Raw genomic sequence first — 25,696 nt, 5'->3', positions numbered from 1 at the left:
TCTCGAAAAATTTTGAGAGGGCTCGATCTTATTCATCTCCAGACTATGGTCTCGGAGGCATCTTTGGACTGAGATCTAAAAGGAATTCCGAGTGGGCTCGGTCTTTGGCTCAGGCTGTTTCGAACCTAGGAAGGTCGGTCGGGATGTCGAGCCTCGATGCGGCGGCCGGTTTTCACTTGGGCCATTTTCGACTAAAGAAATTAGGTGGCACACCAAGCCTTCGACCCAGAGGCCAAGTCTTCTGCTCGGGTCATCTTCGACCAGAAGAGGTCGAGTGGCATGCCAAGCCTTCGGCGTAGGGGCCGATCTTCTACTTGGGCCATTTTTAACCCTAAGAAGTCAAGTGGCATGCCAAGCCTTCTATGCGGAGGCCGTCTTCTGCTTGGGCCATTTCGAACGATTAGTTAGAGTGCCATACAAGCTTGGACGCGGGGGCCGGCCTTCTCATCTCCAGACTATAGTCCCAGAGGAATTCTAAATGGGCTCAGTCTTGAGGAGGCCCAAGCGTCCCCAGGGTGTCGTCATTATTGCGGCTTGGGCATCCCCAAGCGACCAAGTCGAATATGTTGTTGCAGTCGTCCAATCTAAAATATAGAAATATGAAAAGAAAATTTTTTTATTTGAGATAAGTGGGTTGCAATGGACCTCGCTGATAATAGACGTAAAGTTGTCAGAGTTCTAAGTCTACAGGATTAGAGCACCATTGACGTGCTCCAACCTATAAGTCCCCTAGTCGCATTACTTTAGTTATCCGACACGGGCCTTTGCAGTTCATGCTCAGCTTTCAAAGTTTCCCTAGCTGTAATGCTGCAGTCTTCCTTAAGACGAGGGTCGCGAGATCGAAAGAGCTTGCCCTTGACCCAAGAGTTGGAGTACCAGGCTACTTTCCTTTGGTATGTCACCAGACACACTTGAGCTTGCTCCCTAGTTTCTTCAAGTAGATCAAGGTTAGCCCAGAGCCGATCTGAGTTCGTCTCATCACCGAAGCTCTCTATCCAGAGCGATGAAAGCCCGATCTCCAGTGGGATCCTCCATTCTAAAAGGCAAGATTGAAGGGTGTCTCTCTAGTGAAATTCCGATGTGTCGTGCGGTATGCCCATAGGACGTTGTACAACTCCTCTACCCACAACCCTTTTGCTTCGACAAGCTTGCCTTTAGGCCCTATAAGATGATATGGTTGGTTACCTTGGCTTCCCCATTGGTCTGCAGATGTGCCCCCAAGGTGAATCGATGGTCGATCCCAACTCCTTGAATTGGGCATTGTCGAACTAATGCCCACTATCTCTGATGATGGTCCGAAGGAGCTCAAACCTATAGATTATGGCTTTCTAAACAATGTCCCAAGCTTTTGCCTCAGTAATCCAGGCCACCGGCTTGGCTTCTGTCCCACTTGATGAAGTAGTCAAGCACCACAAAGAGGATCTTGTGCTACCCTATAGCTGTGGAAAGGGTTCGAGATGTCAATACCACATTGTGCAAATAAACAAGGGGCGATGTTCGGCATCAACGGCACAGCCAGTAATTATTGGATTTTTGCATGTCATTGACATCGGTTCGCACTTCTTGATAAGGTAGGCCGCATCCCTTTGCAAGGTCCGCCAGTAATACTCCTACCATAGGATCTTGCAGGCTAAAGATCTGCCCTCGAGATGGTTGTCACAAATGCCCTCATGCACCTCTCGAAGTGTATAATCTAGTTCGATTGGACAGAGGCACCCTGAGGAGTGGCAACGAAATAACTTCTGATATAACTTGTCACCGAGGAGGATGTAGTGGGAGGCTTGTCGCTTCATTCGGCAAGCTCCAGCCCGATTTGCAGGAATTTTCCCATCTTTCAAGATGTTGACAAAAGGGGTCCATCCATCTCAGCTCGATGTCAGTGATAAGCACAACTTCAGGTTCGTTGATGCTCGGTGTCTTCAGGACTTTGAGGTAGGTAGTCTTGGTTAGCTCGGCAGCCTCCGAGATGGCCAACCTTGACAGTAGATCGGCTCTAGCATTTGTCATTCAGGAGATTCGTTGTATGTCGAAGCTATGAAAGGCCGAGTGCTGCTTTTACCTTATGTAGGTATTTGATCATTGATGGCTCACGAGCTTCAAATTCTCTCTGAATTTGGTTGACCACCAGTTGTGAGTCGCTAAAACCTTTAGTTGTCATACTCCGAGCTCCTTGGTGAGCTTGAGATCAGTGATAAGTGCTTCATATTCGGCCTCATTATTTGAGGCCGGAAACTCGAATTGCAGAGCTTACTCTATGATTACTCCATTCGGGCTGGTGAGTATGAATCCAGCCCTGCTGCCCCTGGGTTTCAAGACCCGGCTACGTGCAAGATCTATGGTCGTTCTGCTATCTTCGTCTTCTAGGAGGGCTCGACAGGATCTTCCTCAGGGAGATGGCACTCTATCAAAAAGTCTGCCAGCACCTACACCTTGATAGACGGCGAGGTCAGTACTCCAGGTTGAATTCACCGAGCTCCACTTCGCCGACTGACCTACGTTTCGTGCTTTTGCAAGATTTGCCTTATTGGTTGATCGGTCAGGATCATGACAGAATGAGCCTGGAAATACGACTGAAGCTTTCGAGTCAAGATGATGAGGGCGTAGACTATTTTCTCTAATTTGGAGCATCCGGTCTCCGCATCGTGCAGAATCCAACTTGTGTAGTAGACCAGCTTCTGGCACTTTTTCCTCCTATACTAGGGCTGAACACAAAGAAAAAGGAGAAACGGCTAAGCACAAGTAAGGCATTTCTTCGACCTATGGTTTTGTGAGAAGTGGCAATAAGCCGAGGTACTCTTTCAATTGGTCGAAAGCTACTAGCACCCCTCGGTCCACTAAAAGTTCTTTGGATGCATCAGGGCCTTGAAGAATAGGAGGCAGCATTCTGCCGATCTGAAAACAACCTCACCAACGCAGAGATCCGACCAGTGAGGCGTTGAACTTCTTTGATGACCTTCGAGGTTGTAAGTCCTACACAGCATGGATCTTCCTCGTGTTCACTTCGATGCCGTGCTGCATCACCATGAATCCTAGAAACTTCCCTGAGGTGACTCCAAAGGCATACTTTATCGAGTTAAGCTTCATTCCGTGCTTTGTAAAGGTGGCAAAGATTTCCTCTAGGTCAGTGATGTGCACTGCTCTGCTGCTCAGCTTTTTACAAGCATGTCGTCCACGTACACCTCCATGTTGCAGCCAATCTGCTCTTTGAACATCTTATTGACGAGGTGCTGGTAGGTAGGGCTGTCAACGAGCCGAGCCAAGCCCGAGCCACCGCAGGCTCGGCTCGGCTCGTTCCATAAAAGTATAGGCTCGGGCTCGGGTCGGTACCGAGCCCTGTACTAGGCTCGGGCTCGGGCTCGCTTGGCCCTGTACTAGGCTCGGGCTCGGGCTCGTAAGGCTCGTTTGCCCGAGCCCGAGCGGCCGAGCCCACCCCCACCCCGGTGCCCAATCCCCATCGTTCGTTCGTCAGAGAGAAGAACGAAGGAAATAAAGAAAGAAGAAAAGAAGAAGAAGAAGAGAAGAAGGAAGGGGGCGGCCGCGAGCACCGCCGACGCGGGCGTCGGCCGCGGGTCGGCCGCGGGTCGGCCGCAGGCACCGCGGGCACCGGGGGCTCGGCTGCGGGGGAGGAAGTGAAAACTTTCACTGTGAAAGCAGGGGGGGTAGGGGGCACCTCGACGCGGGAATGGCCGATGGGGCGGCGGCGCTTCACGCTTGTTGCCTCCCCCGCCGGGGGCGACGGCATCGGAGGCGGAGAAGGGAGAGGAGGAGGCGGCGAAGCTTCTCAGAGAGCTGGGATCGGGTGCACGGCGTCGTCATCGTCGTCGTCCTCGTTGTCGTAGCCGTTGTCAGAGGGGAAGGGGCATCGGCTTCGGGCTTGGGGGCAAGCCGGCGAGGAGAACGGAGAAGAAACCGAGAGGCGAGAAGAAAGGGGTTGGGATTCTTGGGAAGGTTCTGGAGAAACCGAGAGCTCGAGAAGGATTTAAATGGGCCTTGGGAAGGTCCTCTGTGAGTCCGCGTCAACTGTTCCCATCTCGGACTGGTTGCTCATATTCTCCTTGGAAGTTGGGACTTGGGAGGGTAGTTTGGTATTTCATAAGAGTATTTTGGCAAATGTGTTAACATAGATAGCCCTCATTTAGGCTCATTTGGGCTCGTGAGCTGCTCGGGCTCGGGCTCCGAATTTAAACGGGCCTCATTTTGGGCTCGAGCTCGGGCTCGTTTGACTAACGAGCCGAGCTCGAGCCGGGCTTTTACCGAGCCGGGCCCGAGCCGAGCCGAGCAGCTCGGCCCGTTGACAGCCCTACTGGTAGGTTGCCCCTCCATTCGTTAAACCAAAGGGTATTACCTATAGTAGTAGAGTGCTTTGTTGATAAGAAAGGTCATCTTCTCCTCGTCCTTGGGTGCTATTGGGATCTAGTTGTACCTAGAGAAAGCATCCATGAAGGTCAGCAGCTGGTGTCTCGAGATGGCGTCTATGAGTTGATCTATCCTCGGGAGCGGAAAGTTGTATTTTAGGCAGGATTTATTTAGATCAATGTAGTTGATTGCAAACTCGCATCTTTCTATTTGATTTTTTAATAAGTACAATATTAGCTAGCGAGTCAGGGTAGCTTACCTCTTGAACAAGGTTGGCCTCCAGAAGCTTGTCAACCTCATGGTTTATGATCTGTTGCCTTTCTGCGGTAAAGTTTATTTTCTTCTGCCGCAGCAGGTTGGTGAGTCGGGTCCATGTTGTGCTCATGAACCATCACCTTGAAGCTTAACATCCTTTAAAAGTGTGTGTGTGTGTGTGTGTGTATGCAGTTTGCACAGGTGGCAGAGACATTTTTAAGTTGGCAGTCGGTGAATACATACATGTTAAGCTATCCTTTTATTATTTTGAAAATCATATGATTATGCATGGACCTTGCAACTCATAAATTTCTCTTTGTTGAATTTATGGAATTGTGAAAACTTATTTGTGTTTTTTTTTATTTTTTTTTGGTTACATACGGGTGCATATAATGGTTATTGGGACACCGTAACAATGTCCTACCATATTTTTGACCAAAGTATTTTACTGCAAATGGTTGTCTGACGGACCCCAAACAAACCATGCATTTGGAAGGAAATGAGTTAGATGCAACTTAGGTGGCACCATCATATTACCATCCTTAGATTGAAATTATTACATATACATTGGCCAGGCATGGTATCACATAGCATTGGTTGCTAAGTTATCTTGCAATATGTCATGCATCTAGATCTTTGAAGACTATTTATGCATGTTAGTCTGCACTAGAATTGGCATAACACGGGCTGTAAAATCCTTTAAGTTGGGACTCCGTTCAGTTGGGATCGGCGTACCAAGTCAGCATAATTATAATACAAACTTTTAATACAGTGACATTATAAAATAATTTTCACAATGAAAGTTGACTATTTGTGTACATTGGTCAAGTTATTCTAGTGTAGAGCGGGTATAATTTAGGGGTAACTAGAACATGACCTATGCATGTATTATTTTATTTTTAATTAAAAATAAACTTCATACAATTAATTAGATAAAAAGCTTGAATATTTGATTTTTATTTATTGTTTATAATAAAAGCATTTTTTGATGGCCTATGTTGCTTATGTTTAATCTCATATTGGTTATGCATTGAGTGTTTTAAGTATTTATACATGGCCAGTGCACTAAATAACATATTTTAGTTAATTTTTTGGGGTACGGGCTTATAAAAAAAGTGGTATTAAAGAAGAGAACATCATGATATACAACATAATTTAACACGTAATTGTTGTATATCATTTAATGCCGTAAAAATATTAAAATTGATAAGTCGTACATCCTTTCAGTTGGTAATCTTTTAAGTCAACAAAAAGTTATAGTACAATCATTTGATACAGTAATACTAAAAAATAATTTTTATCTAAAAGAAAAAGTGAAAATTGATAACTTTTGTACAAGGGTCAGCTCATCGGGCTAATCAACACTAGACTCGGCACAAGTTAACACTAGAACGTGACCGGTGCACACATTATTCTATGAAAAATTCTATAATAAATAATAAATGCATTGTTAGATTGGTCAAATTTTTTGTTAGCAGTCACTCTCCATTTTTACCAAATCAACATAATTATTACACTATCATTTAATGTAGTAATTTAAAAAATTGTAAAATGACAATATGTACACGTGGGCCTGATTTGTGCATTTTTCTTTTTTGCTAAAATAAAGAGGTAGGAGTTTTATTTATAGTGAGAAAGCAACAGTGGCAAAACCCGTACATGAAAGCTAACCGCAAATATAGTGATGAGCATTAAAAAAATAAAAAATATTAAAGCAATTTGCCCAAGAGTTGGGTAATCCTGTAACAATAATTATACAAGCATTTAATGCAGTAACATCAAGAAAGTTAACGACTTGCATACATCGGTCAGGTTAGTTCACACCGGACATACATCGGTCAGGTTAGTTCACACCGGACATGGCAATAATCCGTCGCTACACACCCAATGCATATAATATTTTATTTTTAATTAAAAATAAGAATTAGTTTTTTATGTAAATAAATAATAAAACATATTTAAGACTTGAATATTTGTTTTTATATTATTTAAAAATATAAATAACAATAAATGTATTGGCAGACTGTTTCTTTTTCTTTTAATTTGGTGGCGTCAAACTTGATCCCATGTCAACATAAATATTGTACAATTATTTAATGCATTGAATAACAAAGGAATAAAAGAATTTTCAAAAAATAATAATTTGTGCATCGAGGTCATGTTACTCTACACTAGACGTAGGAAGAAGAGAAGAGGGGGAGGAGGAAGAAGAAGCAGCAGCAAGAAGACTAGGATTTTTTTTATTCAATCATTCGATTCCTAATTCATAAGAGGGATGGCCTTTATATAGGCATAACATCAGGTCAAACATTTGACGACATACCAAAATTGGACCCTCAATCGGTTGACTAAGTTAACCGATTGATTACATACCAAAATCGATCCAATCACTCGATCCAATTACATGACTTAACAGCTAACTCAATTGACTTGATTAAAACAAAAGCAAATAACCAAATCAACTCAAATGCAGAAAATAAAAATAAAATAGACTCAAATGGATCCAATCTGGGCCTGACTCAAATCAATGGCCCAAGACCATCTTTTAGCCATAATGATGTCAACCTCTAGTGCGAACGCGAGCGAGCGGCTCTGATGGCTCGATCGTCTAAACGAACGGCTCTGATGTCTCCATCAACTCCTCTCAGGTGGAAAAAAAACTCGACCCCGTCGAGTGTAGGTCTAGTGTAGGACAACCTACCTAAGCAACTTGTCGGAAAGTAGACGACCAGAATCGCTCGTAGGCTGGGCGACGTTAGGGACGCAGTGCAGCTGATGGGCTCTCTAGTTGTCGTAGAGAGAATTGGGGTCAGTCAGCCCGGTGGGCCTGATTGCCGCTTTCAGGAACTTGGTAGGCCTGTAACCAAAGATGAAAGGGGAAACAGGCCTGCGGGTCGTGGGCTTGAAGGCTGCACGGGCTGTTGAATAAGAGAGGGATGTGTGGCACCCCCTGGAGAAGGAAGGCCTGTGGCAATGGGCTTTGCAGTGGTGGTGCGGCCTGTTAAGAAGGTCGTGTGGTCCTTGTGGGGCATGTGGGCCTTCTAAGAAGGAGGGGGGATGTGGTGTGCGTTGGCAAGCCCGAAAGGCCTAACGGGCCTGCGGGTTGTGTGATTGGGCCTGTTTGGGCCCGACCGTGGGTTGAGAGAACCGGAGGGGGAGGGGGGAGGTAGATTCCGACGAGGGGAAGGATGGGAGGGGTTTGCAGGGGCTGTGACTCGAAGGAGGAGGGAAGCGTGGGGAAGGGGGGGTGGCTCGATGGCGGTGGGGGAAAGGGGGATGGTGCGGGATTTGAAGATGGAAGGAGGAAACGAGGGGAGGGCTCGACGATGGTGGTGGTAGGCAGTGGATTTGATGCCCAAGGGGGGGGGGGGGGGGGGGGGGGGGGGGGGGGGGGGGGGCGCAAAGGGGGAAACGGAGTGGCCGGGGGGGAAAAAACTAAGGTGGCGGCGGGGCGAAGGCGGAGCGGCGGAGATGGGAAGCTTGGCGCGGCGGGGTTGGCGGTTCGCTGTGGCACGGCCGGAGGAGGGCGGTGGTCGGTGCTCTTCGCGGCAGAGGAGGCTGAGAGGGAGGGCGGTGGCGGAAGGTGGCGGCGGAGGATGTAGTGGAGCGGAAGCAGCGGCGGGTAGACGACGCGCGGCGGGCGGTGGAGCCGCGAAGGTGGCAGAGATAGCGGCATGGAGCGGGCGACGGGAGAAGATGAACAGGCACCTTTTTTTTCCTAAGGCGCTTGATCCTCGAACGGCTACGGACTCAACTTCTGGGAGAGGGATTCCACGTCAGGGAGGGTGCGGAAGAGCCGCCGGTGGCGTGGCAGCGGGTGGCAATGGTGGTCGCGGGTGCGATGACGGGTGAGACGAGCTGATGAAGGGGCTTCGATTTTTTGGTGAGAACCGAGAGAGAGAACAGGGGGTGGAAGATGACGGGGACGGGGATGGGTGCGTCGGCACAGACCAAGAGGCGGTGAAGATCCGGTGACTAGCGTAACAGCGCGGACTATAGGGCCGCGAGATAGAAGAGCTTTGGGGACAGAGGTAAAGCTGATGACAGATCACCATAGAAGAAAGAGAGAAGAAGAAAGTAGAAGAGAAAAAGGAGAAAGAGGAGGCTATAGAAATGCAGAAAGAAGAGAGGAGCAGGAAGAAGAAGAAGAAGAAGAAGAAGTATAAAGGAAGCTAGGAATTTTTTTATTCAATCATTCGATTTCTAATTCATGAGAGGAGTAACCTTTATATAGGCCTTATATCAGGTCAAACAATTGACGACATACCAAAATTGAACCCTCAATCAGCTGATTAAGTCAACCGATTGATTACATACCAAAATCGATCCAATCACTCAACCCAATTACACGACTTAACACCTAATCCAATTGACTTGACTAAAACAAAAGGCGGAGCGAAGGGGGAAACGGAGTGGCCGGGGGGGAAAAAAACTAAGGTGGCGGCGGGCGAAGGCGGAGCGGCGGAGATGGGAAGCTTGGAGCGGCGGGGTTGGCGGTTCGCTGTGGCACGGCCGGAGGAGGGCGGTGGTCGGTGCTCTTCGCGGCAGAGGAGGCTGAGAGGGAGGGCGGTGGCGGAAGGTGGCAGCGGAGGATGTAGTGGAGCGGAAGCAGCGGCGGGTAGACGACGCGCGGCGGGCGGTGGAGCGGCGAAGGTGGCAGAGATAGCGGCATGGAGCGGGCGACGGGAGAAGATGAACAGGCACCTTTTTTTTTCCTAAGGCGCTTGATCCTCGAACGGCTACGGACTCAACTTCTGGGAGAGGGATTCCACGTCAGGGAGGGTGCGGAAGAGCCGCCGGTGGCGTGGCAGCGGGTGGCAGTGGTGGTCGCGGGTGCGATGACGGGTGAGACGAGCTGATGAAGGGGCTTCGATTTTTTTGGTGAGAACCGAGAGAGAGAACAGGGGGTGGAAGATGACGGGGACGGGGATGGGTGCGTCGGCACAGACCAAAAGGCGGTGAAGATCCGGTGACTAGCGTAACAGCGCGGACTATAGGGCTGCGAGATAGAAGAGCTTTGGGGACAGAGGTAAAGCTGATGACAGATCACCATAGAAGAAAGAGAGAAGAAGAAAGTAGAAGAGAAAAAGGAGAAAGAGGAGGTTATAGAAATGCAGAAAGAAGAGAGGAGCAGGAAGAAGAAGAAGAAGAAGTATAAAGGAAGCTAGGAATTTTTTTATTCAATCATTCGATTTCTAATTCATGAGAGGAGTAGCCTTTATATAGGCCTTATATCAGGTCAAACAATTGACGACATACCAAAATTGAACCCTCAATCAGCTGATTAAGTCAACCGATTGATTACATACCAAAATCGATCCAATCACTCAACCCAATTACACGACTTAACACCTAATCCAATTGACTTGACTAAAACAAAAGTAAATGACTAAATCGACTCAAATACAGAAAATAAAAATAAAATAGACTTAAATGGATCCAATCCGGGCCTGACATAAATTGATGGCCCAAGATCATCTTCTAGCCATAATGATGTCAACCCCTGGTGCGAAAGCGAGCGAGCGGCCCTAATGGCTCGATCGTCTGAACGAACAGCTCTGATGTCTCCATCACATACTATCTTTTCTCTTTATATATTTTTTAATCTCTTAATAAAGAGGAGGGGGGATCCTAGTATTCTTCCTCTCCTAGTTTAAAAAAAAAAAAAAAACCAAAAAGATAAAGTCCATATTTTCCGAAAATTTTTTTATTTTTGTAAGTTGTAAAGTTATTTTTGAGTGCATAAAAGCATAGCAATTAAACCCAGATTATGTTGACTGGTCAAACAAGAAAATTGGTGAACTAGTCACTAGCTTAGTTCAATTTTGTAATGATGAGTAGGGCTAGAAAAACATTTGGGCTAGGCCGACTTCGGGTCGGTCTTCAGGCTGTGCCCGAAAAAGTTCAGATCAATTTTGGTAAAGCCCATTTGTCTTTGGCCCTGCCCAGATCCAGCTCGAGTTTGAGCCCGAACAAGGCCCGAAATAGAGTCCGAATTTATGCCCGAATCAATTTATTTTTGCATATTGTTATTTAGAGAGAATAATGAAGAAGTAAAAAATAAATTAAAATGGGTTTAGCTAAGAATAATATATTATGTATCATTTACTTATGTAATAGAAGATAACCTAATTTTTAACTAGCTCATTTACTTATGAAGCAATATTATCAAATATTAAATTTCAGTCGGGTTTGGGTCGGACCTATTTTTGGCCCAAACAAGTAATTCGGGCCAGCCCAATTGGGTTTGAGCTGGGCTCGGGCTTGGACTCGAGTCAGGCTCGGATCTGAATTATCCAAAAAAAATTTAGGCCCAAGACCAACCCGATGCCCGAAAAAAAGTGTCTAGGACCGATTTCTTTTATACAAATAGCAGTGCTGAAACTAACATTCGAACTAAGGATGAATAAGACAAATCCTCGTATTTCCACCACCACCATCACCGCCTTTTTCTCCTCCGCCCCTACCTCTCCTTCCCCCGCCTCTGGTTGCCTCCTCCTTCCCCTGCCCAGCCTTCACAATGCGCGTCGTGCCTCTGAAGTCTGGTCCAAGATCCAGAAGATCTTCATACTGGTGCTCAACTCCACCATGATGGAGGGCAACAACTTGTCCTGGGTCAAGGCCGAGGGGAACTGCCTCACCAAAGCCGAGAGAGTTGTCATTGTCAAATCTGACAAGGTCGACATGGAAGTTGACCTTCTATGACATCATCTTTGCAGCCGTCATAGTCCTCGAGGGCGAGACCGTCCCCATCAATATTGAGAATTTGAAAATCTGAAAAAGAGATTGAAATAGTAGACTTTCAAGACTACGAAGGCTCAGTTCATAGAAGGACTCCGCTTCCTTAACCTCCGCATCCATGAATCACAAAATAATCGAGGTCTAAAAGGAAAAAAACCTGATCTTTGATATACTAGAAATGTTGATGCAGGAGGCTTGAGATGAATTTTAGTGTGACACAGCTAAAGATTAAATTACTCTATGCAAAAATTAAACCATAAGCACTTACAAGAGAGCTACAAGTTTTTTTTTTAAAAAAAAAAAATCTAAGCCAAGGATGGTAAATGACTAGGAGGATGACTAGCAACTTATCAAGTAGCTACTAGGAGGCTTTGTCATTGCTGGAATCCACAAAGTTCTTTTGAAGCGTGCCACAACCAAGAACTCCACCAACTAATCATGTCACTCTCCTTGAAGCTCACCAGGGTTACCCTAAAGCCACCAAAGCTTGCACAAAGTTGATCTTATAAGAAAAAAAAAATGTGCAACACCAATTTAGTGTACTCGAAAGAAACAAGCTTCATTGATACTAGAAAATTGAGTACATATAAGAGGTATTTAGGGGCTCTAGGGCCTATTATGTTGATAAAGATGAGTGGATGCACGGAGAGTTCAATTAAGTCTCAAATAACTTGCAATTAAGCAATCTAGAAAAGAACTCTCTCTTTAACTTGGACTTGAATTGGTATGACTTTGGAGTCATCTAGGACTCGAACTCGATGTGATGAAATACTTTCTTCCATCAGAGATAGTATGATATTAAGGGGATGGCCGTTCAAAAAATCTGATGCCATAGGTTATACCATTAAATTTATGGCTCTAGATTGCATGAACACAACTTTAGGAATTCGACCATAACTTCATTCTATCTCCAACTAGGATGATTCCAAGTGGCGTTGGAAACTTCTTTGATGCCAGACACAACAAAAGTGGTTTAAGCTTCAAATAATTTACTCCGTGCTAACCATATCCAATCCATCTTTCATTTTGATGTGCATAGGACTCTTTCCAAAGCTATGACTTGACCTACTATTATCCAATTTTACAAAATTTATGCTCATTAGACACTTCCCAGTCAAGTTGGATCTTTTATACTTTCTTTCTCATGCCTTGGATAGGTCAGGAAATCGTTTGGGGACCTTGTGATAGTGAACGGTGTGGATTTGGTAGCAATCTTATTCCAACATAACTTCTGGTGCACCAATCCCTGCTATCTTCCTCCAACTTGATGATACTTGACTAATTCCATTATTTCAATAAGATTTTTGATCACTAAATCTGATTTGTGGGGACCAAAGTCATCTTGCCATAGAGTCCTGCATTTCTAGCTTCTATACAAGAGACTTCCTTTCATTGTGTCTTGATCTCCGTCTCAAGATTTTTCTCCTCATAGGGGCCTTTTGTGCTGACAACCCATTAAGTTATCTCAAGTCATGTTAGCAACCTACTTATATTATAAAGTTATAATCTTTTCCTCTTTTGACATTTTGAATCTTTCAGAAAAAGAAATGGAGGGGCTCCTGGTAGTCCCTCTCCTTTTGCCTCAAAAAATTTATGAAAAGTAAGATGAAGTCTTTTTTTTTTAGAATTTTTTTTATTCTTCATAAGTTGCATAATTATTTTGGAGTGCATAAAAGCAGAGTTATTAAACAAGAATTGGTTCGGCCAGTTAGGCTAGAAAAACTGGTGAATTAGGCCCCTAGCTAATTCAATTTTGTAATGGAAAAAATTAGGTGAACCAAGCGGATAGAAATAAACCAGCGAAGTTGGTTTTTGATGAGTTGGGTTTCTTAAATACAAAAAAGTAGTGTTAAAATTAGGACTCCAACTAAAAGAAGTATGAGACGAAGTCGACCCTTAAGAGAGCACCTTCACCTATTAACATTTGACTAAAATAATTTATTATACTTATTTGTCATTCGTTGAAGCTATTTAAATAGGTTTTGATATTTTTGTGATCTATTATTTTCAAAAAAGAATAAAACCGAGTCATTTTCTTTGGTAGAAAACATAATATAAATCCTCATTTTATTTTTTGATATTTCATTTAGGTTTTAAGCTTCATAATATTAAAATATCAATAAATTTCAAGTACCTTTTATCTTATTTATATTTTTAAAAAATTTAAAAATTAAATGGTTCATGATTATTTTAGCTACAAAATTAGCCGTACTTATACTTATTTATTTTAGATTAGATCTATTTTTAGATATTTTTATATTTTTAAATATATATTTTATATGTGTGTTCAATTTCAAGAATCATTTCTCGGCACGTGACTTATGCCCTTTATCCTCTTTTTTTTTTTTTTGCTAAAGCGGATGTATCATACACGAAACACGACGGATACAGATACACTCAATAAAGTCAAAAGATAACACATTCCGGAGTGCTCCGGATAGGTCCTTCTTTTCCAGCCAAAGAGTCTCTCTAGAATGGTTAGCTACATAAGAGGCTATCCAATCTACTGTCCTATTGATCTTATGATACACATGCTTAGTCTGGACAGCCATCTCTTCATACACCATAATTCGAATATCTTTGAGCAAGAGGTGGCTATCGCCCATATCCTTCGCGCTCCTCTGAATCTAATTGATGATTGTCGTCGAATCGCACCCCCAAGTACAACAGCGCAACGGGTGCCCTTTAGCCTCTTCATCCGCAGTGTTCGATTCCATTTTATCTATTCTCCGCACGCCTGTCCCCAGGGTGGTGAAGCTCCATACCTGCGTCGACACGATCGATGAATCCGCCATACTAACAAACGTAACCTCGCCTCGTCTTCTCCGCCGCCCTCATTGCCCTTCTCTCTTTACATCCAAAGCCGATACCAAAGCAGCCAATATGTTCCAATTTCCAAACTTCCCCTAGCCCAGCGTCGTCGCTTTTCGGACCCTTCGAAGCTGAAGCTTGCAGCCATGGCGGCCACCTCCTCCTCCGCCGCCCCCTTCCTCTCCTCCTCCTCCTCCCTCTCCTCCCCCTCCTCCGCTCGCCGCCTTCTCCCCCTCCCCGTTCGCCGCGTCTCCCCGTCCCTCCGCCGCCGGATCCCGGCCGTCCGGGCCAAGATCCGGGAGATCTTCATGCCGGCGCTCAGTTCCACCATGACGGAGGGCAAGATCGTGTCCTGGGTCAAGGCCGAGGGCGACCGCCTCTCCAAGGGCGAGAGCGTCGTCGTCGTTGAGTCCGACAAGGCTGACATGGACGTCGAGACCTTCTACGACGGCATCCTCGCCGCCATCGTCGTCCCCGAGGGCGAGACCGCCCCCGTCGGCGCCCCCATCGGCCTCCTCGCCGAGTCCGAGGACGAGGTCCCCCTCGCCAAGGCCCAGGCCCAGTCCCAGTCGCAGGCCCAGTCCCACTTCTCTCCTCCTTCTCCTCCTCCCCCTCCTCCTTCCGATCCCGCTCCTTCCCCAGCTCCGATGGCGGGGGCAAAGGCGGAGGCGGAGAGCCCGAGGAAGGCCGTGTCCACGCCCTATGCCAAGAAGCTCGCCAAGCAGCATAAGGTGGACATCGAGAAGGTGGTCGGGACCGGGCCTTATGGGAGGATTACTCCCGCCGATGTCGAGGCCGCTGCTGGGATCCAGCCCAAGAAGCCTATTGCTCCGGCTCCAACTTCAGCTCCTGCTGCAACTCCAGTTACTCCTTCTCCGGCTCCAAGTGCTGCTACTTCTCCTGCTACCAAAGCTTCTGCGGCTCCTCTGCCACCAATTCCAGGTTCGACTGTTGTTCCCTTCACCGCGATGCAGGCCGCTGTGTCCAGGAATATGGTGGAGAGCCTCTCAGTACCGACCTTCCGTGTCGGCTACCCTGTGATGACCGATGCCCTTGATGCTCTCTATGAAAAGGTATATTTTTTTGGTCATTTTTGATGTTTTCTCTTACTTTCTTTTCCATGTTTCATCAATCGAGAATTTAATTTAATAATTTTTCCGATTGTTCACAATGAAATCTTCGAATCGTGATTCCTTTTGCCGTATAGTTGTGGTTTAAATTTGTAACTCAGTTGATCATATAATTAAAATTATAATTTACCTTTTCTTCTAGAGTCAGTTTGGCTTTGTAAAATTGCTTACTTATGTTGGCAATGCTTTTAGATCAAGTCGAAGGGAGTCACCATGACCGTACTGTTGGCCAAGGCTGCAGCAATGGCACTCGCACAGCATCCAGTTGTGAATGCCACCTGCAAGGATGGGAAGAGTTTCTCTTACAATAGCAGCATTAACATTGCAGTGGCTGTGGCAATTGATGGCGGACTCATAACTCCTGTTCTCCAAGATGCAGATAAGGTCCATAAAATGATTTATAAAGTGACTGTTGCATAACTTTTTTTTGTAAAATAATGTGCAATAAATTAAGTATTATCTCCCTGCAGTTGGATATTTACCTTCTGTCTCAAAGATGGAAGGAGCTTGTAAGCAAGGCTCGTTCTAAGCAGCTTTCGCCGAAGGAGTACAATTCAGGTTTGCATCTGATTAATGTCTCTTAAATTTGAAATCTTAGTTCTGTATGGATGGTCACTGCTAATTGAGTTGTGATGTTTTCCAGGAACATTTACTTTATCAAATTTGGGTATGTTTGGTGTGGACAGGTTTGATGCTATCCTTCCTCCTGGTCAGGTGTGTTTTTAAGTCATGACTCAGTTGTTATGATATTTGTGTTTTGGCTGGCACTGTATTAACTTGATTCACTTGTGTGCAGGGAGCTATCATGGCTGTGGGAGCTTCAAAACCCTCTGTCGTTGCTGACAGAGATGGTTTCTTTGCTGTTAAGAATAAAATGCTGGTAAGTTCAGTTTGGTTTTTCGTACCTTATTTGCATCAATACTTTCAGGTAGGGGTATGTTCTGGCTATAGAACATAGAATGCCACCAATATGCTCTCCAGTTTCAGAAAAGTAACTAATTCATCTGCACTTTTTCAGTTCTCATATTTTTTTCTTACAATTCTAATTTTACATTGATAAAGTTGGTTTTTCATTATTTCTTAATCTCTCACTTGATGGTAGGATGTGAATAGATCAGATTTTGGTTGGTTACAGTAATATCCAAATCTAGAACCAGTAAACTACTTGATTTCAGGATACGTTGGACATTTAAGTGGATACAACAGCCTTATTTTTTTTCCATTATACTTTTCCTAATATCCTTATTTTCAGCATAAACGATCTTGTAGGCTGCGTCTGGCATCATTTTCACTTTTCTTTTTAAAAAAGTTTGGAAACAGAAAATCTAACTCCATCTTTTTTAGATTTATGAATGTAAATACCATGTTTGGTTTCACCATTTTTTTAACACCAATTGCTGCCCCCATCTTCTCCTCCTTCTCCACCCCCCGCCTCCTCCTCCTTTTCCGCCCCACGCATCCTCCTCGTTATCCACCCCCATCCTCCTTCTTTGCCCCCACCTCCTCCTTCATCCCCCATCTCATCCTTCTCCGCCCCCATCTTCTTCTTTCCATTCCCCACCTTCTCCTCCTCCTCCGCCCCCACCTCCTTTTCCTCCATTGCTTGCCGTCCCCTTCTCTTTCTCCACCCCTAGCCCCCTCGTCGATTGGGGAGAGGTTGAAGGCATAGTGAATGGTGGCGGCAGCGAACGAGGCAGTGCCAATGTGTAGGCTGTGGCTATCTCAAGCCATCATGGGCAAAGATCATGTGGAGATTGGATGGAGGGGATGGGAGAGGGGTGAAAACCCATTTTTAAAAGAAGTGGAAATGAAAATTTTTACTTTGACTATTTCAGAAATAATAGAAGTTAGAAAAAAAACAGAAATGGGATAACCAAGCATATTTTCTGCGTCAGATTCTGTCTTTTTTTTTTTAAAAAAAAAGGTACCAAACAGGCTTGTAATTTTGAATGTATTTACTGTTATGACCTAGATCATTTGACTCCACTAGGAATAGGTCATCACAAACTTTTATAAAACTTATAGGTTCCATTTATCCTAAATTTGATCAAAAAGATGTTATCTTGTAATAAATTGACATGCTTAGTGGAAATGTGAAGTGCATATTTTCATAAATATGAATTTCAGCATATTTTCATAAACATGAATTTCAATGGACAGATTATTATATATGAATGCCAATAAATTATTATCGTATCATTTATTGGATAGTTATTTGGACCTGCCCATCCCCAAATCTGGTCATTAGGCCAATTAGGTCTAGTTTAAGGATATAAAACTCAGTTTTCTAACAGAAAGGTTGGTTATAGGATTACTGGATGTTATCCATAGTTGTACTTGTAGCATACTTTTGAGGATTTTAAGGGTTGGGAAGTGAAGTAAATGCTTTTTGATGCCAAGTTCTATGCCTGTTTTTCAGCAATATAAGTTGAACTGCTGAAACAGTCAAACTATAGGCGAGGGATTTTAGATTATTTTTAAAAAGTTCATGTAATTTCCATATTCATGACAAAAATATGTTCATTATTGCCTACAGTGATGGGTGGTTTAGAATGTTGGGCAATAAAAAAGGGTCCAATCATGTGCAATGAGCTTGGTATAGGTGGAGACATTAAAGGTGAATGGATCGAAATAAAAGGAAGGATAGGTTGAGGAATGAATTTTGAATGTGGATCTTTGTTCTCTGCCCATATTATGTTAACCATATTTGATAGCTCCTAGGTGTGCATTTTTAATCAAGTTATTACATTTCCTTAGGTGTTTTTCTACTTTTATGATCATTATGCATGCTGATCACTATGCGATTCATGATTTACATTTTGCATTCACATAGGAAAGTTGCATATTTTATTGGCTAAGTACGAGAAATGTTATTGGTGAACAACTCTTTTTCTTAAGTTTCCTTTTTCCTCGGATTGAGGTGGTAAAGATTTTCTTATATTGGATATTTTTATATCTAGAACTCATGTATAATCTTAAAGTGATCGCATGTTCTTGATGCTTTTCAAATTGGCCTGTTAGCGAGGAGTAAATTAGTAGATCATTTGTTGGAATTTGTAGGGTCTTTCTTTGAAGATGAATTCATTTAGATTTTTCTTTTAAAAATATTTTCTATATTTCCATTGTGCAATACAAAGTGCTTAACATGCCTAAAAAGATAATATTTTGGAGCATTATTCTATGGAGGTTGAATGTTGAATTTATGAAAACATGTATAAATCTGTTTGATGTTCATAAGGGCTCTTGGATGGTTTAAACCACCTTTACTAAATAGCCAACACCCATTTTAACATGTATGGAATTTACATTTTTCAATTGTATTTTAGTTATATTAGATTCTCATGAAACATGTTTAAATAATGGCAAGTTTTCTTCTCTTAGTCTTGCATCAAATTTCCTTGATAGAGCACTCTATGAACACATGCTAGAGTGTTACACTTCTAGCTAATCTTAAGCATAATACTTCACTTTGTGAGTGCTATAAACTATTAATGTCCTGGCCAAGTGTACAAAAATGTCAGGATTCTAGAATTTCTAGGGGTCTCTTTGGGAGATCCAGTAAGATTGGCCAGATTTGCTATAGGAATCGGGCCTGTTAGCCTGCTCAGCTCCTTTTTTTCTAAAGGCCTAGTCTTGGCCTAAATCCCATCTTTGGCCTATTGGACAGCAGGAATAAAAAAAGACCTATGGAGGTCTTTTCTTTCTTCCACGGGATTTGGGATAGAGAGGGATCGGCTTGATATAGGCCTTATTTACATAAGCTGTGTAATCCATGATCTAATAGGAAATCTGGGCCAATTCTGCTGGATTTCTCAACTAGGCCCTAAAAGGTGAAAATGTCGAAGTGGCACTCTGAGGTGGAGTTTGTTATGCCCATTACTTTAGAGCAACATTCTGTGTGGAATTAATGTTATTTTTACATATACTTTGGAGTTTGGACTGTATTTGCTATTTCATTCTCCATGATTTTGTCTTTCTACCAAATCAATTTGGGGGGAGGGGGGGGGGGGTGGTGGCCTAATAGATTACAAAATGCTTACTTTTGACAGGAAATACTGATCTGAATCATGCAACCTTACATAGTTTTGCAATATTTTATGTGCTAAGCATAGCTTGTCGACCATTTTCTGTGATGCAAAGTTCTTGCTACCTTCTGCTGTCCAATGTCTTTGCAAGAAGGTACAGGTCTCAAATACAATTTTAGAACCCTTTTGGGAAATCATATTTAATCAATGGTGAGAAACTCACAATTATCATCTTTAGTGAAAGCTTGCTCCAGAAGTTCATCAACATGATTATCGAGATTTCCTCCCTTCTTATTTTCATCCTCTTTATTGTTATCCTTGTAAGGGCATTCAGAAGACTGATTACCTGATTGGCCTCAGTGAATCACTTGAAAGTACTTTTTTAATGCTTAGGTTTGAAAGTACTTCAACTCTTGTCAGAGAATAAATTAGATTTTGAGAAGAGGATAACCAGCTGCTTTGGCCTTACACCTGTTTAAGACTTTACCTGCACTACCCTGTTCTGTACCCCTTTCAAAGGCTGTTACTTTCTTGAGTATGGCTCCATCTTTAGGGTTCAGTGATATGTATCATAAAGTCACAATGAACCATGGAGTAAGTTTTAGTCGAAATCAAATATATCAAACTTGCCACTTGATGGCCCACATTTTGGTTCTTATCTCCCATAGGCTATTCTTTCCAATTTACTTGTAAATTTGTTTTTATTAAAATCTTAGAGCTTCACATTTTGCTTCGATGTATTCTTTCTTTCATTGTTTTTTTAACCTCGAAGTTTCCCTTTTGTGTTAGCCCATGTTGAATGATTTTACCTGTTTTCACAAATTGGTATATTTTAGACTTGGTTCCATCATAGCAACAAATTCAAGAAGTTTGGCCTTTTGGTCTTTAGGTATTGTTGTCGGTCAAAGAATTCTCAATTTCATAAAGCCAGTCTGGAAACTTCTCAAGGTGCAATTCACCATTATCATTCCTTGACCCCTTTATCCCAACCCTTATGATTTCCTTAGTTTCACTTTGTTAGTTATATCTAGTGCATTCTTCCAGATCATTCTGATTAGAATTATTCTCCTGTTGAAAGGCTTGACTTTATCTAGGTTGCACGGAAGATTGTCATTGGAGGGCTCCCATGTGAAATACAATACATGTCAAGTTCATTGACTATCCCTTTCCATCTGTAATGCAGAAAGTATTTGGAGAAAAATTGCAGTCTACTCTTGAATAGCAGAATCACTCTTGGGGTTCATTGTTAATGTTGCATATCTATCAATTCTGGTGCAAGAATTGCATATTTTCATTAAAAAAACACCAAATTTCTAGTCTAAATCCTCATGCACAAGGCAAATAAGTTCACCGTGCTTTTGCCTCTAAATAGCTAACTGGCTTGGTTCAACTCTCAGGATAAAATTCTAATTTTTTATTGACTATACGCACAACACTTATATTGATTCATAAGACTTCCATAGAAGCATGTTAAACTGCAAGCATATTCTCCTAGTTGGCAGTAAGCCTAAACAATCTCTTGTGATTTAATTTATACTTAGTATGCTTGGTTTAGGCATGGTGATCCCAGCAATTTTGTGGCAGCCATTCATGCCAAGTGGCAGATTTGAACTCAAAAGACATAAGAGTTCTCCACAAACCCTTGCCTGCCAACACCCCCAACCAAAACTGCAGGGTGTTGATATACTTGAGGTTGCAAGTACCACTTCAGATGAGCATGACCTTTGATTACCATGAGGTGGCTTTATTCTCATAGTTGCAGGGTGCAGTGGCACATAGCACCTGTTCTGTTATGACATGTTCACATCAACAGGACTTTCTCTGGAAACAGGTGAAGGAGATGGTTTTACACTTAGAACTGAAGTTTCTAAGAGATCACCTATTTGTTATACTTTAATATGTGGCACGGACTCCCCAAATTGGGATATTTTGATGTTATTATATAAGGGACAATATTATTCTTCATGTGTAGGATGCTATTCAAAGTTTGAAGTGACGAAAACTTCTTTACACTAACGTTTACAATATCAAATAAAGTAGACTTTGCTTGGTTATTCATTATGTCGACTGTGTTATGGATGTAATAAGGGTGTATATGCGTTTGGATCAACCAAGAACTGAACCAAACCAATCTTGTTGGGCTGGTATGGTTCAGGTTTTATTTATGATTCAGCCAGTTCCGCTTCCAATTTCCCAAATTTTGATTGGATTAGGTCAGGTTTGGGTTAAGGGTTTGGGTAACTTGGACCTGACCTGAGCTGATCCATATATACACAGTTACACGTGCACAATTTTTTAGAATGGAGTTTATGATGTTAGATATCTTGCTTCATTATCGTCAGCTTTTACCTTCCTTTCTAATTTGAATGGATAGGTTTGATTAAACATTTGCTCATGCTTGTCATCTATTATTTTCTTCCCTCCATCTCTCTTTTTCTTTATTGGCTTTTTGATATGTATAAAATAACTATGTGGTTAAGTTGATGGGAATTGAATTTCCCTTCATTTGTTAGTTTGTAATTTGTATAAGGCGTAGCTTATAACCATATATATTTTCCATTTTTAATAAATTATTAGATTGTTTTTCTTGGATTTTTTTGTATAGTTAAAATATCTGCCATGATAGTTTCATTTTTATATTTGTTGAGGCTGGTGGTATTATATTGTTCTCAAATAATATCAACAATTTATGTTTTTGAAACCAAAGAAATGACCCGGTCTTGATTGGGTTGGATTCCAACATCAATTGGTTCAATTCTGGTTCCAGAAATTGAGAACCAATTGGATCGGGTCTGTACCAGGCCTCTAATCTGAACCAACCCCAACACATATTAAAACCTAAGATGTAATATGCTATTCCACCATCTGAGACGTACACATATCAAGAAGAGAAAGGCATATACATATCAAAAATCTGAAAATCTATCCATCACCTTTCCAATTTTGCATCTACATGTTTTACATGTATCTTGGGTTTCAAGCTATGTGATTTATATGATAAATTATAAATATGCATGTTAGTGCCTTCAGGATATGCGGAAAATCACAGCTAGGGCTATTAACTGAATGCTTCTACTTTTATTTCTTGCAGAAATATAGAATTAAGGCAAGAAAACTTGATACAAGACCCAAAACTAGATTTTAGATGCCAATAAAAGCCATACCAAGGGCATATCAGGTGTATATATGCATACAACTTGATTTCTTCTGTCAATATGGTCCTCAGTACAACAATTACCATACTGACCCCTGGTTGTCGCACTTCCTTATTTCAGTAAAATTGGTTCAAAGCTAAGATGATAATGATCTTAATGATGAATTTTATATCAAGAAACCCTCACATCTTCTCCACTCAGAAAGAAAGGTTCTGGATGGGAGAATCATCAGATGTGATGCTTCATCCCAAATGACGAAGATTTATTGGCTATAAAATGATGCTTCATCCCAAATGACGAAGATTTGTTGGCTATAAAGTGTGTCACCATATGATTACCTTACAGTCAAAGCCTATGTTTTATTGAAAATATTCCATAACATCTGCCACTCAAATACAGCTGTGATGGGCAAATGTCTTGGATCAATGTTTTAAAGACTCCTTTCACTTTTTGGCTTGATCGCCTCTACCTAGATAGTGGAATTCATCTCGCTAAAGCTTCAATGAATAAAGCATCAAAATTCTCTCTTCTTTGTAACCTTCCCTGTTCTAGTTATTTTCAATCTGCTTATGAAACACAGTCTGCTAGCTAGATACAGGGTTACCTAATGGTAGCTTTCAGCACTTTCTGGACAGCTATTTGCTCACCATCTTCGTTCTCATTGTCTAACTTCATCCTATTCCTAATTTATTAACTGATTGCTGCTCTTCTTGTTAAAATATGGTGGGATCTTCTTTGTTGGTCATGAAATATAGAAGGATTTTTGATCTGTACTTTTATTCTGGATTTAGACTTAAGTTGACTCCTGTTATGTTCAGGTGAATGTCACAGCAGACCACCAGATTATCTATGGTGCTGACTTGGCAGCCTTCCTACAGACATTTTCAAAAATCGTTGAGAATCCTGAATGCCTGACAGTGTAGGTGCTTCAGCAAATGAAGATTGTAAGTGCCATGATTTAGCATTGAACTCTGTTGGCAGCTTTTATTTCTCGTAGGTCAGTGAGCATCGAGTATTGGAAGATTCAGTTTTGCTGCAAGATAGAGAGGTCTGTGTTTCCAATTTGTTTTTCTTCTGTTGTGTTCCAAAAGACATCGCCCTTCAGTGTCATTGAAAAATGGAATAAAAATTCTTGGAAAGTTTCTAGTTAATAATTTCAGAAGTGAGCCATTCCTTCAATATTGGATGTTGGCAAATCATTTCGTTGATCCCTGTGATGTGCGAAGATATGATTTTTTTTTGACTGAAGCTATTAGCAACAAGAGTTATCTGCTTGATTATGCATCCACCATACCGTCTTGCCTAGGAAGCCTGATAGGCAAAAGACTTGGAACCCATAACCTTTTGAGATCCCTTGCTGCAGTTCTCTTAAACAGCAGTGATCTTGATGACTTTCCTGGTGCAACAGTTCTCAGCTGTAAATTACCAGCATCCAAGAGAGAAAACTGATTAGGAGCCAGTTCATATCTGAAGTCTGAGAACAAGAACAAATTGAGAGGGCCCTTGAACTGAAAATTTATTGCGCTCGTACCGCCAAAAACCATTTTCTCAGTGAGACCTGTTTCAACTGGGACGCCAAACGTACAGCAGCAGTGCCTCACCGAATTCGGAAGGCTCTGTTTCAGAAACGTTCAAACGTTCCAGCATAAAAAAAGCGAGTGGATGCAGTGTGATTACTGAGATCATCAAGACAAGTTTGTCTCAGGTATCAAGATTCTTTCCGTGTCAGAAAAACTAGTCTGCATGGACAGCAAATTAGAATGCGTAGCCAGCAACAAAAGGGGAATAAAGTGATGCTTGGGTTCTTCTTCCATCCTTGAAGAATAGTTTTTAAGCATCATCCTACTGCAAGGGGAGTTCTTGACTTTTTTCCAAAGTTTTGTGAAATCCAGAAGCTGACTCTGGCTACAAAGAGAGGACCAGTCAGAAAACAAGGAAAGCCCTGAAGAAGCAATTGATGCTTGTCTATTGAGGAATATCCTTGAGTCTCTCCTTCCAACATACCAATGTCATCGCTGCGAGTAGCATGAAAACAATAGGCTGAGCTGATTTTGAAAATGCTTTTCTTCTCCAGTGCAAACATAGATCTTCGCATGTAGTGACAGACAAATGACCTTCCAAATTGTTAAAAAGAAGGGGCAAGTGGAAAATATATGATCAACCGATTCTACTCCATGGCTGCAGAGAGTAAATCCTCTCAAGTGCTTTCCAAGTTTCCTCCCTAGGATGTCCCTAGTGTTTAATATCTTTTCCCAAGAGAGCCAAAAGGAAGCATCTAACCCTCAAAGGAGTACGGAGGTTCCAAAGAGAGCTGGCAAATCTGCATTTGACCCCTCTAGAGTTGTTGAAATCTTTTGGTACAAGGAAGGAGGCTATGCCTGAAATTAACTGTTATCTAGTAAAACATACACCATAAGCATCTGCACTTTGGATGCATCCCAGAGCTAGCGGCATTGGACCCTGACATTCAATGACAAAATCCTATTATCTAGCCTATGCTGCTGCTCAATGCGCTGCTTGGTTGCCTTCGCGGTGGATATGGGTAGCCTTGGATGTAAATAATGTCCTGTTCCACTGCAGTCTGTCCTTGGTGAGCGTAACCTGCATTGATCCAAGAAATTACAGTGCGTGAGTCACCCTCCATCAAAATTTGTGATGCTTGAAACTGGTAGATGGCACATCTGTTCCCTTCCCAAGCAGCTGGCAGTTCAGCAAAGGGTATTAGTAACAAAAGTATAGTGGGCCCGTATACTTGAGCTATGATGCCATTTTTGAGGAAACAAACGAGCTCTAACATCACTCTATTTTGATACGGAGGTGGAGAGTAGAATAAAATATTTTTTACTATCACATCTTCTCACTCACTTATAACATATCTCATGATATAGCTTTACAGAGTTAGATAAACTCTCGACATACCCTTTACAAGAATATATTATAAAAACAACTGCTACGTAGATACATGGAATACTAGGAGAGAGAGAGAAGGGCAAGAGTGGCAGAGGGCAACACAGGAGAATTATAAGGCGGCAGCATCGCAGCTGATCTGGAGTAGGGGCAGCACAGGGTGGTGGGCATGACCGTTTAGAGAGCCATAAGGGTGAGGATCGAGGTCTCCTACAGAAAGGGGTGAGGGAGATGAGAAGGGGGCAGCTTCGCAATTGACCTTCAGGTATAGAGAGAGATAAGGGTGATAACATACAAAAAAATATTAAATAGAATT

At 42.5% G+C, this 25,696-nt stretch overlaps 1 protein-coding gene across 1 annotated transcript; it reads left to right on the top strand.

Annotated features, from left to right (window-relative positions):
* The first annotated feature begins 13,997 nt into the window (after window positions 1-13,997).
* Window positions 13,998-23,652, top strand: LOC103715330 (dihydrolipoyllysine-residue acetyltransferase component 4 of pyruvate dehydrogenase complex, chloroplastic). The gene is made up of 6 exons (XM_008802915.4): window positions 13,998-15,236; window positions 15,486-15,677; window positions 15,764-15,851; window positions 15,937-16,007; window positions 16,090-16,173; window positions 23,292-23,652. Exons 1-6 carry the CDS (start codon window positions 14,310-14,312, stop codon window positions 23,394-23,396), a joined length of 1,467 nt encoding a protein of 488 aa, XP_008801137.2. The 5' UTR covers window positions 13,998-14,309; the 3' UTR covers window positions 23,397-23,652.
* Window positions 23,653-25,696: the final 2,044 nt, after the last annotated feature.

This window comes from Phoenix dactylifera, chromosome 8, assembly GCF_009389715.1.
Source record: "Phoenix dactylifera cultivar Barhee BC4 chromosome 8, palm_55x_up_171113_PBpolish2nd_filt_p, whole genome shotgun sequence".
Lineage (NCBI taxonomy): Eukaryota > Viridiplantae > Streptophyta > Magnoliopsida > Arecales > Arecaceae > Phoenix > Phoenix dactylifera.
The sequence above is the reverse complement of the archived record's forward strand: the minus strand, read 5'-3'. Positions and strand labels throughout refer to the sequence as shown.